The 15,063-nt window shown below is 37.3% G+C and overlaps 1 protein-coding gene across 1 annotated transcript in view; it reads left to right on the top strand.

Annotated features, from left to right (window-relative positions):
- LOC133274951 (solute carrier family 12 member 7-like) overlaps positions 1-15,063 on the top strand; it is a 56,393-nt gene that overhangs the window by 9,685 nt on the left and 31,645 nt on the right. The window contains exons 2-8 of the mRNA XM_061464573.1: positions 6,167-6,261; positions 8,383-8,505; positions 10,237-10,383; positions 11,152-11,206; positions 13,135-13,265; positions 13,722-13,963; positions 14,833-15,044. Coding sequence (XP_061320557.1) covers positions 6,167-6,261; positions 8,383-8,505; positions 10,237-10,383; positions 11,152-11,206; positions 13,135-13,265; positions 13,722-13,963; positions 14,833-15,044 — 1,005 coding nt within the window. The remainder of the gene's footprint in view (positions 1-6,166; positions 6,262-8,382; positions 8,506-10,236; positions 10,384-11,151; positions 11,207-13,134; positions 13,266-13,721; positions 13,964-14,832; positions 15,045-15,063) is intronic.

Raw genomic sequence — 15,063 nt, 5'->3', positions numbered from 1 at the left:
GTTCTAATGATTCTTCTATTGAAATAGCAGGTTCTGTACTTCCAGCTATATTATGGAGAATTTATAGAGTTTATGTAGAGTGTTCTCATTAGAAGTAGGCTGTGCTTGATTATAATAGTAGCCTAAGTAAAGAAAAACTAAAATTTAGTGATGCTGATAAGGTGATAGATGTAATATTAGAATCCTCCATTACGTAAAGGGGTTTACAAGGAGCTTAAATACACTTCATTCTGCTTTTCAAAATAACTTGCATAAATTGTGCTAGCTATTGTTAAAAATAATGCAAGAAATTGCTGGTGTAGTAAATGTTTAGACATTTCTTTACTAAAAAAACAAAACCACAACTGAAACAAATAACTTGCAACCTTGTAGTAGATTGCGCTGTATTAAACCCATCTGATGCAAAAACTGGGAGGCAAAATGTGCTAAAACAAGATTATCAAAGCCTTTTCATAATTGAATCAAAGCAACGTAGTAGCTCTTGAAGACTTGAGTTTGTCAGAGCTCTGAAGAATACTTCTATGGTTTTTGATTACGAATGTTAAGAAATTGAATTTTGAAGGTTGTCTGAGTTGTAGTTGCCTGCCAATGCAAAATCTGGACATCCAGGTAAATATGCATGGTGGAGAAGATAGAATTACGGGTTTCGCCACAGGAGGTGACACTTCTGTTTGTCAGTTCTAGTGACTTCTAAACTTTATGTATTTTTACCTGTGAAAGTTTACTTCCGTTGACGGAAAATGCTTGTCTGCCCTTGTGCAAACAGGATCTTATCTTTCTGTTCTCAGTTTGCAGTGGTTTGTTCTTAATGTGACTGAATACTAACTTAATGAAAATGTTACCATAGTTTTTATTAAAACCCATTATTTTCCACCAGTATCTGGCTAACCAGAACCTATTTCAAGGTATATGGATTGTGATTAAAAGTTGTCCTTTGGAAGCTATGAAAGGTTAGGACTTCTTTAGATGAGACCATAAAGTTAGGCATTTCTAGTGGGAAGCAGAACTCTTTAGTTTTACATGTTTAGAGAACAGCTATGCCTTATAGCCAAGCTGCCTTATTTGAGGCCCTGTGGTGCAAAAGTTTTGGGTCATTCTTACTTCTTTGAAAACAGTGTGTATTGTTTTGCCATATAAAAAGAATCTGCTTTCGTTTTTCAGGTAGGTTTTAAACTCTTACAGCATGACAAGAGACATGGATGCTTGCTTTTTTGGACAAAATGTGTTTGAATGCAAAGGCAAATAGGAACTCTTCTTGAATGTGTACAATAATGACAAACATAGCATGGGACAGTGAGGAAGCAGTGAATCTGGAAAGGATTTAGGGGTCAAACTGGAATAGAGTAGCATGATCTTGGTTTAATGCTCTGTAAACAGGGCTAGCTTGATCCTTGGAGTAGAGAGGTGATGATTATACTTCTGTAAATAGCATGACTTGAGACTGGTGTTAGAAGGCTGTATTTGATTTTTAAAGCTTGACGTTTTAACATTTTTATTTTCATCACTTAAAACTGGAGAGAATGTTTTCACAAAAACAAAGGTTAGGAAAATATTTTATGAACCCAACTGGTTTAGTTTCTGAAAAGGAAGCTGGAGATGATTTAGTGAGTATAGTTACCTTCACAGACAGGAAACACAAGGTCTTTAAATCTGGAAGGTGTACTAGGATGTTATAGTTGAAAGTTTGAAAAGAGCCGAATTGAAATAGAAATAAGGAACAATTTGTTTCAGACTTTTCCAGTAATTAAAACCCCCTTAATCTTTATAGAGATAAATTGATCGCATTTTTTCTTATTCCAGTTCTGAAAGCATCAAGAAATACACTGGTCAAATATCACTGTGGTTTTCTTTTTGAAGTAATAGAGCATAATGCAGAAATGAAATTCTGCAACCTGTGGAAATACAGGAAATCAGATTAGGTGGTCTAATATTTTTGTCCTTAATCTCTTGAAAGGGCATCCTAGTGCAAATTTAGGATTACTTAAACGATCATTTCCTCCTTCTACCCTGAGCCTTGCTCTGCCACTTTCCCTAAGGCTAGACACCTATAACACATTTTTGTCATGCTCTGCCTCTTTTGATGGGCAGGGAACAGGAAAGGGGGAAACCCAACCACTATGGTTCTATGATGTAGTAACCCTGGTATCAGTGCTAAAGAAGTGTTTGTAGTAGTCCTGGTATCAATGGTAAGTAAGTGGTTTTGCTTATTTCCTATGCTGATGGTGTCTTTAATGACAGCACAAGCATTTGTGTAGTGAACACAAGCTGGTCTTTGTTAAAAGCAGCAAGAATAAAGACGAAAGCAAAACAGCTCTCTCCCAACTCAGCATTAGGCACACCCCACTGGTGCATTTGTAATAGTTCTGGTTTAGCTCTCTGTGTGAGGAGCAATGTGGTACAGGGATGTAAATGGGTTTGTAATAACTCATGATGATTACACTGCATTGTCATTTAGGGGCAGGGGTGTATGGCAGTGCATGTTGTGGTCATCGGCATGAACACTGTGAGTATGACTTCCTAAACTTGAGGCAGTGTCTCCTACCTTCTCTGCTTGCAGCTGCGTATCTCAGGTGGAAAAGGAAGTGTAATTTGTTGCAGTTACTTTCTGTGTAAATATAGCTCTACCCATCACAGTGCTGGAGCATCTGTAGAAATCCAGAGTGGGAATCTCTGCATGTCTCATCAGCACAGAAGATACCAGATGAGCTTCTAGGAAGGGTATATTAGTTTGGGCTTCAGTTTGTCACTGGTCCATACATAAGGACAGAATGGATTTCACAAGATGAAATACTGGCTCAGATGGATTAGTAATTTAGTCCAGATTTAAGATTTTTGCTTGTAAACCTTCATGAGCTGAATTACTTTCAGAAATCAAGCAATACTGAGTATAAATGTTGAGTGCTTTAACTGCAGCAGCTTTAACTGTGTTAAAAGACATATGCAGCTTAGAGGAATGTCTAAAACTGCATTGTGATTGTTTTATTGTATGTTTAACTGATCTCCATAGCTGAGAAGAGTGAGTTGACTCAGTTTTGAAGAAGCCTGAGGGCAAAAGTGATTTGCTTGTCAAGCATTGGAACAAGCCACCCAGGGAAGTGGTTAAATACCTCCAGGGAAGAGTCACCATCCCTGCAGGTATTTAAAAGACCTGTAGATATGGGACTTAGTGACATGGGTTAGTGGTGGACTTGGCAGTGCTGTAGAATAGTTGGACTCCATGATCTTAAAGGTCTTTTCCAACCTAAATGATTATATGAGTTGATTATCTTAAAGCTTCCTCACAGGACTCAAGGGAATAGGGTTAAAACATAAAGCTGTAAATGGCTTGAGACTTACTAGTGGAAAGAAGTACGTGTTTTTATTTTCCATCTTACCTCAGTACAAGCAACTGAAATAGCTTTTCCTGTTTGCTTCATTTCACTTGATGCACTGGAGATTGTATTTACTGCATTTGTGAAAAGTGTAAGTCATGTCTCTTTTTAGTTCTGTTTTTTCTAATGATTCCCTTCCCTTGAAGAAGGGATGAGCTAAAGATTGGGATAGTAGCTTATTTCATTAACCTCACCATGGTGTGTTGAGGTCCTAAAACTAGTTCTTTCTACTGGATGGTGTGATATATCTCAATTTGAGTTATGTGTTTGTAAGGCTTACTGTGTTTCTAAGCATATTAAATGAATTTCCTCCTAAAGGTGTTGGGTTTTGAATTTACAGTCAATATGATTTTGTTGACAGCAATGCTGAAGACTCGGAGCTTGTTCAAAGGTCTTTATAGCTGTAGGATTAGTAAACAGACTGCAGATGAGAGTACTTGTCAGTACAGTTTTGTGGTCACTTTTCCAGCATTGATTCTCTTTCAGAATAGAGCTAAAATAGATAATGCTGATTATGTCAAATACTATAAACATTCACTAGCAAATGCTTACAAAATATGGAGGCAACCGTATTAAAGAAGCAGACTTCTGAGGAGTCTGGTAGTGACAGGCTGTTTTGAAGACTGGCATTAAAAAGCTTCAACATAAGTAAACTATTGGTTGGAAACACTGAAAAAAGATACGAAGAAAGGGAAACCCAAGTTCTGTGTTTATTCCATTTGAAGTCTCTTAGGTGCGTTTGACAAGACTTGTTTGTTAGAGACATTGTGCTCTGAGCTTTTCCTATTGAAGCAAAGCCAGGTAACTGTTTAGAATTACAAAGGAAGACTTCAGTATTCTTGCAACTACAATTTAAAATACTTCATGTACAGTGCTAAGATGCTGATTTTTACCTCCAGAACTGGTAAGACCAAGCTATATTCCTGAACCTCACAATTGTGAGTACTGATTCACATTATTCCTTTGGTTACCCTTTCAATGTTTTGATTAGTGTACTAATACCCACTGAAGGAGTAACTCCAGTGACGTTAACACTGCAGGAACACGAAACAGTACTTGAAATTCCCCAGCTTGCTTTTTGAAGAGTAATCCTTTCTGAAGAGTGTGGAAGTACCCTGATAGGAGTACTAATGTTTAACTAGTAAGTACAGCTACCAGCTGTCAATAGGTGAGAAAGTCAATAGAAGTGTGGTCTTAGCAAGACAAGTATCAAGCGACCCTGCTTGTATTTTAACTTAGGAATGTGCCTTTTAATGAATGCTTTGTAAAAACTTTGCAAAAATAACATGGTTGTTTCAAAGAATGGAGCTAAGACGGGATTCCAAAGACCTTGGGAAGAAAGTGCATTGCCTTAACCAGGAGTTCTTGTGCTTGTAAGCCTTAGCAAGACGAGAGGAATCAGCACATATTTGCTTGGGGACAGAGTTGCATTTTGTTATCTATAGAGAAGCTAACTGAACCTTTCTCTAAGTACGATGAAGCTTATTTAAAGGATAAATGCCAATTTCTCAGACAATTCTGTGCCACACCAGTATGTTCCATGCACTGTGAAACATCTGGAGGTGCTGATCAATGAGGGAGATTCTTTTGTATTTACAGTACTCCTGCTGGCCTTGTATTAAGCATTGTTAGAGGAAGGTGACCTAGCCAGGCTGTAGGACTTGAAGCAATGGGGACCAATAATAAACTGTAGAGAAAAACAAAATGAAAGCTGGAGGATATGGATAGAAGGAAATATACTGGGTAAGAACAGTATTTGTGGATGAATTCATCAACAGGTCTTCTCAAGACTGTGGAATTGATTCTAGAGCCCTAATGGACGATAGCTATGTTTTGAGTCTCTCATGATAGCATGTGAATTCTATGTCATGATACCAATAAGTATCGTGATACTTTGGAGAGTCTCTTGGACAAAAAACCATAGAGGGTGATAGGAAATCCATCAGGGATGTATTCGCTCATCTGCTTGAGGGACTGTGATAGCTATTTCTATATTAATTGCAGCCAAGATAATACTTTGTGCTGAGGCTGGCGTCTGTGTTTGCAAGAGTTTTGCTCTGGGATTTCATGTGGAGAGAAGTGTCCTGGAGAGGCAGAGTGGAGGACACAGAGAAGAATGCAACTTGTTCTCCAGGTGTCCCCTAATTCTGTAGTGAAGAGACTATCAAAGTGCTATTGCTGTAGCTTGTGAACGTAAGGACAAAAGTGCAGGCAGGCAAAGTGGCATAAGCAAGGGCTTGAGACTGGAAATGCCAATGTTGTGACCGTTATTGACAGGTAATAGCTTTTGTATTGCTTAGACTGGAAGGCAATGAAAGTGGTGCTGTGTTTTTTGAGAGCTGGTTCAGAGGTCAGGGGAGCTACAGTTTAATGAGATTGATATTTAGATAAAGAACAGAATAAATACAGCAGATCATGGAAGAGTCCCCACAACCTTTACAGAAGAATTCCTTTTACATTGGTTTTTCATACATTCCTGCCTCAACTACTGCAGTGTTTTTGAGGGAGTCAGTAAAGTAATGAAAAGGTAGGTTGAGGGTTCTTTGTTGTTGTTGCCCTGAAGGTTCGTGTGAAGTTCTATTATCAAATGCTTTGAAGTGAACTAGAGATGTAAACTAAGATGAGACAGGGAGAGATCAGTATGTGTATTAAAGTCCATGTGTTTGGGACACAGTGTTTGGCAGCCACCTTCAGTGTTATCTTGAACCAACATCTTCTGACTATTCCTTCAGTGGTATAGCTTGTCTTACAATTTTTATTTCCTTTTGTTTCAAATTGTTGCACTTTTCCACCAGGGGATGGGATTGCCAAGGAAAATAGTCCATTTATTAACAATGCAGAGGTGGACAGAGGAAACATGTATGAAGGAAAGAATATGGCTCTCTTTGAGGTAAGTTAAATACCCCCAAAATGAATTTCACCTTTGAGGCTCTGGTAGTAAGATGTAAACAAGCAACCCCCCATTTTCTTTCTCTCTTGAAATGTAATAGGGGAAAGATCAACTTTAATAACTCTTCAGTAGTTTGGTACCTGCTCATATTCCATTTCAGTGGAATGGAATGTTGTAATGAAACAAAGTGTGAAGTTTTTTTTTCCTTGCCTATACCTGTGTATTCAAGAACAGTAAATTTTGATGTGTACTGTTGTGAAAATATGCGATCAGCCACCTTGCATTTAAACTTCTTGGGCTAGGGTCTAGAAATTGTTGCTGGAGAAAACTGTTATTGGCTTTAACAAAGCAGTATCCAGTTCTAAAAAGATTATGAAGTATATTGCGTTGAACAGTGGAAATACAGATATCTCTTAGAGTAACAAAACTGTAAGAGAAATTGTGGTAGGCCATGACTTAGTTATGTTGTAGAGTTACATTGTAGAGCATACCATAGCTATTTCTACTTCGTAATGTAAACGTCTGCTTTATAATGTAAGTTTAATACCAGTTTAATTCACTAAATGATTGCAGTATTTTACAGGGGAAAAAAATAAGTATATTGATATGGTACATTTCAGTGCTACTTTTACCATGAAATAGTGCATGTAGTAAAGTTTAACCTAAGCTGTTCTGCTGTAGCAGCATCAGCTGCTCTTGATTTGTGTGTGCTGTTAACAGTAAACAAGGTCCTTCTAACACAGTTCTCATAGCCATGTTGCTGTTGCATTCTACCCACTATTTTTTGTCATCCTTTTATGCTCCTTTCAGATATCTTTGCACAGAGGATATGATCTTTCAGTTCCATCCTGCATCACCCAGATAATGTATTTTTACTATTTTTGCTAAGTTTTAGAGAAGATTGTGCTAAGGATCAAAGTAATATTGGTCATTCATTGTCCCTTTGCTGTGTATGCAATTACATACTAATTCTTTTTGACAGAAACCATGGTAGTGGAGTTTTGTCAGTGAATTTCTCTCCTTCAAGCTCTATTGCATGAATTAACATCCACATCTTGTTGAAATTGGTCATAGCTGCTTTTTGTCCCTAATCTCCTTTGAATATGTGTTTGCATCAGTTATTTGAATAGTGGCTGACATGTAAATTCTCAGCTGATGCTATACCGATGACTGTTCTTTACATATCTGAGATTTTATACCATACTGTCACAGTATTGCCTTGAAAGCCTTCCAGTGAACTCATTTTGGTAGTGTGTAGGTTTCACAGTATGTTTCCTACAATCTTATGTTTTCAGCTGACTTGTGTTTGAATTTTTGTTTGAACTGTTGCAAAGAAATTTGGCTGTTATAACCATGACTATCAACACCTCATGCCTCAGGCGGAGATGCTTTAGTTCTTGTCTTTCTGGTTGCAATTCTGAACTCATCTTCCTTCCAATATTTGATTTTGTGTACTTGATTGCAGTCTGTGGTTCTGCCTTTCTTGCAATCCTTTTATTGTAAATGCTTCTTCTGGATTTTAATATTTGTTTTAGCATGTGTGGGGGTTTCTTGTAGCAGATATTTGGCTAAAGAAAGATGGTATGAGTAGTATTTCATATGTGCAGTGACCTGGGCTATGCATCTATGCCTGTATTTTTCAATAGATGAATATTTTGGAAGTAGTATGCATGGTTTAAGATAAAATACAACAAAAGCCTGCAACAGTAGGCTTGAGAATGGTCATTCAGTATCTTGGTGCTTGGGAGAATCATTTGAGGCCACTCTAGATACAAGGAAAATGCTGGAAAAACACCCTTATGACTCTACCCTGTCAGTATAATCCCCTAAAAACTGCACAGTGATAGGAATAGACTTATAATTAACGATGGCCCTTTTGTAGATTTGCCTTTATATTCCAGCTGTGCAAGCTGCATATTACAGAGTAAAAACATGAAGTAAGTATTGTATGATAGCCACATAGTGTTACTCTGGTTGGAAACTGACTGGTATTTTGTCTTGCTAATTTTTGGGTTTGGGTGAATCATGGCTGACCTGTCGAGTGTGTGTTTGATGTAGTATCAAAAATTGTGACTTTTTAATAACTATTTAATACATGCAGTATTCTTAAAATCCCAACAGGAAGAAATGGATAGTAATCCCATGGTGTCATCTCTTCTTAATAAACTAGCAAACTACACTAATTTAACTCAAGGTGTGGTGGAACATGAAGCAGATGAAGACAGCAAGCGAAAGGAAGTCAAGGTATTTAAACTTCTTATATGTCGTGCAGATGAAGCTAGCCACAGAGAGAAGCATTTTTTAACCTAAAAAGCAAATAATGTGGCTGCCTGAAAAAAGGAGCAAGATTTGTAATATTGTATTTAAAAGGGAAGCGTTTGCTTCGATTTAGTTTTTAGGTTTCAGGACTTGGGTTAATTCAGTATTCCTGTTAGCATGGCTTAGCAAGACCTTACTGCAAAAGCTCTAGATAAAATGTGTGCAAAGCTAGGACTTGAAACATGCAATGCACCCAGTTTCCTCTTCCTTTCTTTTCTTCTTCCTTCTGTCCTTGTACGAGCATCAGTACCTTTTGTCTACCTCTAGTATGTTGTGTTTTTTTTTTGAGCTGGTTTATTACTACAATGTAGTTGGCTGGGTTTTTACCTAAAGTTGAAATTTAAGGAAAACTTGAGATGAAACAGGTCACTCTTTTAAATCCATAAGTGTATTTGTTCCCGTTAACATAGTAGCCATTTTTCCAAGTAGCTCTCTTGTTTCTATGTGTTGGTCGGAGTAAGTATTTTTAAAACTTAATGGATATGTTCCAAGAAAACATTTGGTTGTATGATATTTATGATATGATATTTATCATGGGGATGGGGCGGGGGGAGATGAGCACATAGCAGAAGAGACGGATACAAAAAGGTGCTTGAAAGTAAGGTTAGAACTGGAGCTCATTTGACTGGAAGAGAGAGTTATGGTATGGTACCTGAATGTTTGCAGTACAACTGTTTGCATTAGGATTTGACTCATAGGAATTTGATACGAGGACAATGGGAAAGGGTGCAGAATAAAGTCCAGGTGTTTTAGCTTTTTGCTTCTCCTGTTTGTTTGTGTGTGGAGTTTCTTTTTGTTTGTCTCACTGTGCTTGTCTGTAGTAGTTGTTCTCATCTGAAGATACAAACACTGATCTACTTGCACTTTCCTTAGTGTGATCCCTGTCCTCTGTCCAGCTGTTGTGCAGAGGTTTTTGTTAGTGCAGTAGTGTTAGTTCCTCTGGAACTGCCTGGCCAAATGAACACTCGGTCTTCTTTGAGCCCCACCTGGTGGCCTGAAAACACGGTTTCTATGGATGTATCTCTTTTCAGTTTTAAGAAGAGCTTGTGTGTCTGGAAACCTGCTGTGTGTAACTGTTGCTCCTGAGTTGAGTATTTTAAGACCTGATTTCTGTAGAAGGCTGGAACTTGAATGATGGAGCCTGAATGCTTTTGGATGTGTCTTCGCTCATGGTGACCACCAGCAAATAAAAAGTTGAAATATACTATGTTATGGCAGATCTTCCTTTAAAAATTACAAGCACTGATTGTTGAATATCATTTTGTGGCCCGGTTGCAGGGCAGTCAGGGCAACTGGTGATTCACTTTTTGCAGACTGTCTTTGGTCTGCAGTAAACTTCTCTTCAATGGTAGTCTATAACTGGTGTTTCAGAAGAAAGTTTGTGAAGCTTTGAAATCAACAGATGCAGAAGCATCCTACCCCATCAAGATTTCATCCTAATTCCTGTGGAACAAGAGGGTTTGCTATCACAAGTAGTTTTCTGTCTTTTCTCTGCATAAATAGCCTGTGGATATTTGCAAAGTTGAAGACTCTTGAGGCTACCATTCAATTTCACTTGGCATTTGTTCATGGAGCACATAAGTGTTTGCAGAAGAAAGTGCTTATGGACTTAAATTGTTTAGTGCAGAAGAATTCATGTTCTGACTTCATTTCCAGGTTCCACGTATGGGCACTTTTATTGGTGTGTACCTGCCCTGCTTGCAGAACATCTTGGGAGTCATCCTTTTCCTACGTTTAACCTGGATTGTGGGAACAGCTGGAGTTCTCGAGTCTTTCATCATCGTGTTTATGTGTTGTGCTTGTGTGAGTTAACCTTTTCTTTTACTATTGGCAAAATCATCTGTTACAAATCTTCTGTTACAAGAATCCATCTCTGCTTTCTCATATATATTAGTAGCAGAGAAGGATTTCTTCATAATGAGTAAGTATCAGTGCAATTGAGAGACATGGGAGATACATATATATATGTGTGTATGTATGTATATATACACACACATACATATATTTATGCACTGTCACTTGTCATTCTAGCCTATATGGAGTTTCTTTTGAGTTGGTCGCAGTAATCTTTTATTTGAAGTGTATTGTATGGATTTCATTAAATCAGCTTTAGCAGATATTTCATGATTTACATTGAGATCTGAACTGTTCTGCTTTTCACACCTCCAGAACAGACTTTAATAGAGACTACAAATCAATCCACAGCATTAAGTCCATAAATTAATATTTTAAAGTTAGACCACTGTTAGATGATTTGTCATAACAATGGCACTTGATCAGTTTGGCACTACTGCTTAATTGGAATAATGAACATGTTACTTAAAGTATATTCAGTGGTCTGTATTCTTCCAGTTCTTTGTAAAGATTGTCTCAACCATCCAAATTAACTGCGTTTTCTACTGAAAAATTGAGTTACTTCATTTACAGGGATAACCCTAACCAGAGACATGATACCTTTTGGTTGCTGTAACCTCTCTATATAAAAATCCTAGTTTCATTTGATTGCTTTGTCTTGCTCCATCATTCAAAAAACTCTGTATTTTAAATATTCTCTATTTCATCTTTCTACAGACTATGCTAACTGCAATTTCAATGAGTGCAATAGCAACAAATGGTGTAGTTCCAGGTAATGAAGAATTTTATCTTAAATAGTGAATGATCAAATGATGGAAGTTTTAAAGATGGGATAAGAAATTACTGTAGCCTGAGGTATCAGAAGTAAAGCTTCTTTGTCAAGTGCATGTTTTCTTTTAAGTGATATTTATAAATGCAACCTTCTAGATGTATCTTCTAGGAATTATGAACTGTAGCACTTTTTTGTCATCAAGCATTTGATTCTGTTTGAATGAGAGATGTTGTGCTTGAATTAATGGAGACTCATCTTCATGCAAAGTAGATGTCTTCACAAATTTGGCTGCTTGCTTTGTTTGGAGTTTGTTTTGTTTGATCCCCCCCATATTTCCCTAGACTCCATTTCTAAACATTGAACATGGTTACGTTGTTTTCGGCAAGCATAACAGCCAGTCTGCTGCCAGAAATATTTCCTGTATAATCAATAACATGAGGTTATGCTCATCTCTTTACATTTTCAGGATAAATAAACTTCTTGCTCTTCAACTATTAAGCCATATTTTTAGATGCAAAATCAGCCTTTAAAGTTCTTATCCTTTTCAGTTTCTCAACACACTAATTGATAATACTGGGGGTCAGACATTGTTAGGAATTCTGAACAGTTTACCTAATAAAGTAATTCCTTACTTGCAGAGCTTCTCCAGCTTAGTAATGGGTTCCAGAACTGATGCAAATGTTGTTAGGTAAAAGTAAACTCTTACAACTTGTGCAGGGTGTGGAATAATTGCATTTCATGGATATAGTACCATGTATGAAATACAATAGAAAATTTTTTTTCAAATGGTTTATAATGAAATCTAGTTATTTAGTTAGCTGGATACTGATTAGCGTGTTCTGTTCTTCTTCCGCACACAGATCTTTAAAGTTCAATGTAAAGGTTTTGCTTAACACAAAAAAGCCCAGATAGGAACCTAGAATTCAAAGAGACCTTCTGAGCAGCGGCATCTTGCCTTTATATACAACAGCATTATATTTAGTAAAAGGATTGGTGATGCTTCATAAATTTTGATGTTTCTTATATGTTCATATTGAAACGCAGTTTCAGTCTGTGCCCTTTGATTAGAAGAGTATTTCTTATTTGCAGACTGATTTTATGCAAGGTTGGTGTGTGCTCATTTAAAATGATGCACATCCTTTCTCTGTCTCCTCTTTCTTCCTCAGTAGTTGTGAGTGAGACAAATACAGTGAATTTAAGAGAAGATGGAGAGGGAACCAGAGAGGAGCATGTCTTGAGGGGGCCTGGGGCAAAGTCTAGGTAAAGAGATAGAGGTGGAAACTTAGAGCCCTATTGAAAGGGAAATGGGGGGATAAGTTTATGATTTTAAAAAAGGTGGTTCTTGTCTATTGGAAATAGACTGAGAAGAACTGAAAAATTCAGGGCAAAGTGAATGGTATATAAAGTAGACAAGAAAAAGCCATCCCTACCTAACATGTTTAAATGGTACTGCAGAAATGCATGTAGTGAAAGTGGTACTAGTTTCATATACAGAAAAGAAAAAGAAAGCATATGAGTGAGACAAACTCTGTTTTGTCCCTATCATTAAAAATCATACTTCAAGTTTACTTTTTTTACTGCAAACAGCTTGAGGTTAGAAACTAAAAATGGATTCACATCTATTTATACCTCTATATCCTTTTCTTAAACAATGGTTTAGATTGTTTAGCTTGTGAAGTTTTTTCCTTTTGGTGCTTACTTTCTGTTCCCCAGAAAATGCACATGGAGATGCTCACTTTGAGATGTACATTTTAACTGCTTGGCTGGCATAGGCACCAAGTACAGTTTTAGCATGAACATTTCAGTGGCAATGAATGCAGGAGTTACCTTGATGTAGATTGAATGATTCACAGTTTTTGTTCTCTGCTGTTGCCCTATATCTGAAGGGCTGGAGTCTCTCTTTGATTTTGTTTTTGTTAAATTCACAGCTGGAGGCTCTTACTACATGATTTCAAGATCTTTAGGGCCAGAGTTTGGTGGAGCCGTGGGACTTTGTTTCTACTTGGGTACAACTTTTGCAGGAGCAATGTACATTCTTGGTACTATTGAAATTTTATTGGTAAGTACCAGTTTCTCTTAAGATTAAATGGATTTGTGCTGTTTTGGGAGATTGCTGAGGAATGCAGGTGGCCTAAAATGCATTCTAGTTTGGTGATTTTTACTGTTTTGATACTATATTTCCAGTATGTCTGTTTATTCTTACTCTGTTTTTAGAATACTTGTTTCAGTTGATGGAGTTATTAACTAGCAAATGCTTCAAATGAATCTAAGGATAGACGTGAGTGTTTGAGCTAGTTTATGGTTTTGGTTTTTCTCTTTTAAATTGCCACAAGTCATCCCTTCCCCTCTCCCCTTTTACACCTACACTTCCAGAATGCCCCTGTCATCCGGTGGGACTGGTTTGTGAAGGAATAAACCTGGTACCATAACAGAAATTCAGCTTCTGAAGTTCAAGTAAATGAATTCTTAATAAAATGTTTATTACATGTATAATAGTTTGCCCTATCTCTTGCAGACCTACATTTCTCCAAGCGCTGCTATATTTAAAGCAGAAGAGGTCGGTGAAGAAACAGAGGCTATGCTGAACAACATGAGAGTTTATGGAACATGCATTATCATTCTGATGGCCATAGTAGTTTTTGTGGGAGTGAAGTATGTGAACAAACTTGCACTGGTCTTCCTTGCCTGTGTGATTCTTTCCATTATTGCCATATACGCTGGAGTTATTAAGACTGCTTTTGACCCTCCTGACTTCCCGTAAGTTTGCTAGCTTTAAGTAGTGTGGGTTATTTACAACAAAGTAATAAGAAAGAGTGTTGGGAGGACAAAGCTGCTGCAACCATTTAATCTTTTAAGCTAAACTTCAAAGTAAATGTCCACTGGCCTCAGAAGTAGGTTTTATGTGTTTTAGTCAATGATGTGCTCATTTGTCATTACGAGTTACCTATCTGTATCTTTGTCGCATTGATCATAAAACATGATACTCTGGAAAATGTTCCATCCATACCTGAAGAACAAGAAGGTGTTTTTTGCTGACAGTAAATATAGGTGCTTTATCTAAAACTATTATAGACTAAAGTAAAACCTTCAGGAAAACATTGTAGCTATGAACCATGGTTATGAAAGAAACAGACTTTCAGACTTGTCATGAGGAGATGTTTGAAACTTCAATTTCTCCTTAAAATGGAGACAGTCTGGTGTTCAGTTCACTCGCGTTTGTGAAGGCTTCGTACCCTTTTGTTAACAAAATTGACTTTTTTCATGTGGCATATTGGTTCTCAGCACCTTTAGCTCATGCCATTCTTTGCTTACTAAGAATTCTTTCTTGTGTCTAGTCGTTAGTATGCAAGTTGTATCTTTAGTTCATCTTTGGGTTGCTTGTATTTTCCAGAGGAGTAATCAGGACGCAGAATAGCTATTAATACCTTAAAGTAGAGATGTTGGATCGGGGTTTTAAAGATCATAGGATAGTTTTATATGCAGAGACTATTTACTGTTTTAGTAGGTGTAGTATAGGCCATAAAATAGGTACTATAAATAACAGGTTTCTAAAGAAGTCTAATGGACAGAAAGGGGTTCAATGCACAACACTACTGAAGGATCACTGGTTTTACCTTTTTGTCTAGTATCTGCCTCCTCGGGAACCGGACCTTGTCAAAACGCAGCTTTGATGTCTGTGCCAAATTTACTGAAAGCAATAATGAAACAAGGACTACAACTTTGTGGCGCCTGTTCTGTGATAGTTCTTCGCTTAATGCTACATGTGATGACTACTTCAGTCTCAATAATGTAACAGAAATTCAAGGGATTCCAGGAATAATGAGTGGAGTTCTCATTGGTAAGTTGGAAAACGCATT

Source organism: Pezoporus flaviventris, unplaced genomic scaffold (assembly GCF_033815535.1).
Source record: "Pezoporus flaviventris isolate CSIRO_AGI_PZ_B2104156 unplaced genomic scaffold, CSIRO_AGI_Pfla_v1 ptg000037l, whole genome shotgun sequence".
NCBI classification, from domain to species: Eukaryota; Metazoa; Chordata; class Aves; order Psittaciformes; family Psittacidae; genus Pezoporus; species Pezoporus flaviventris.
Note: the sequence above shows the minus strand (reverse complement) of the source record. Positions and strands in the feature narration are given on the sequence as shown.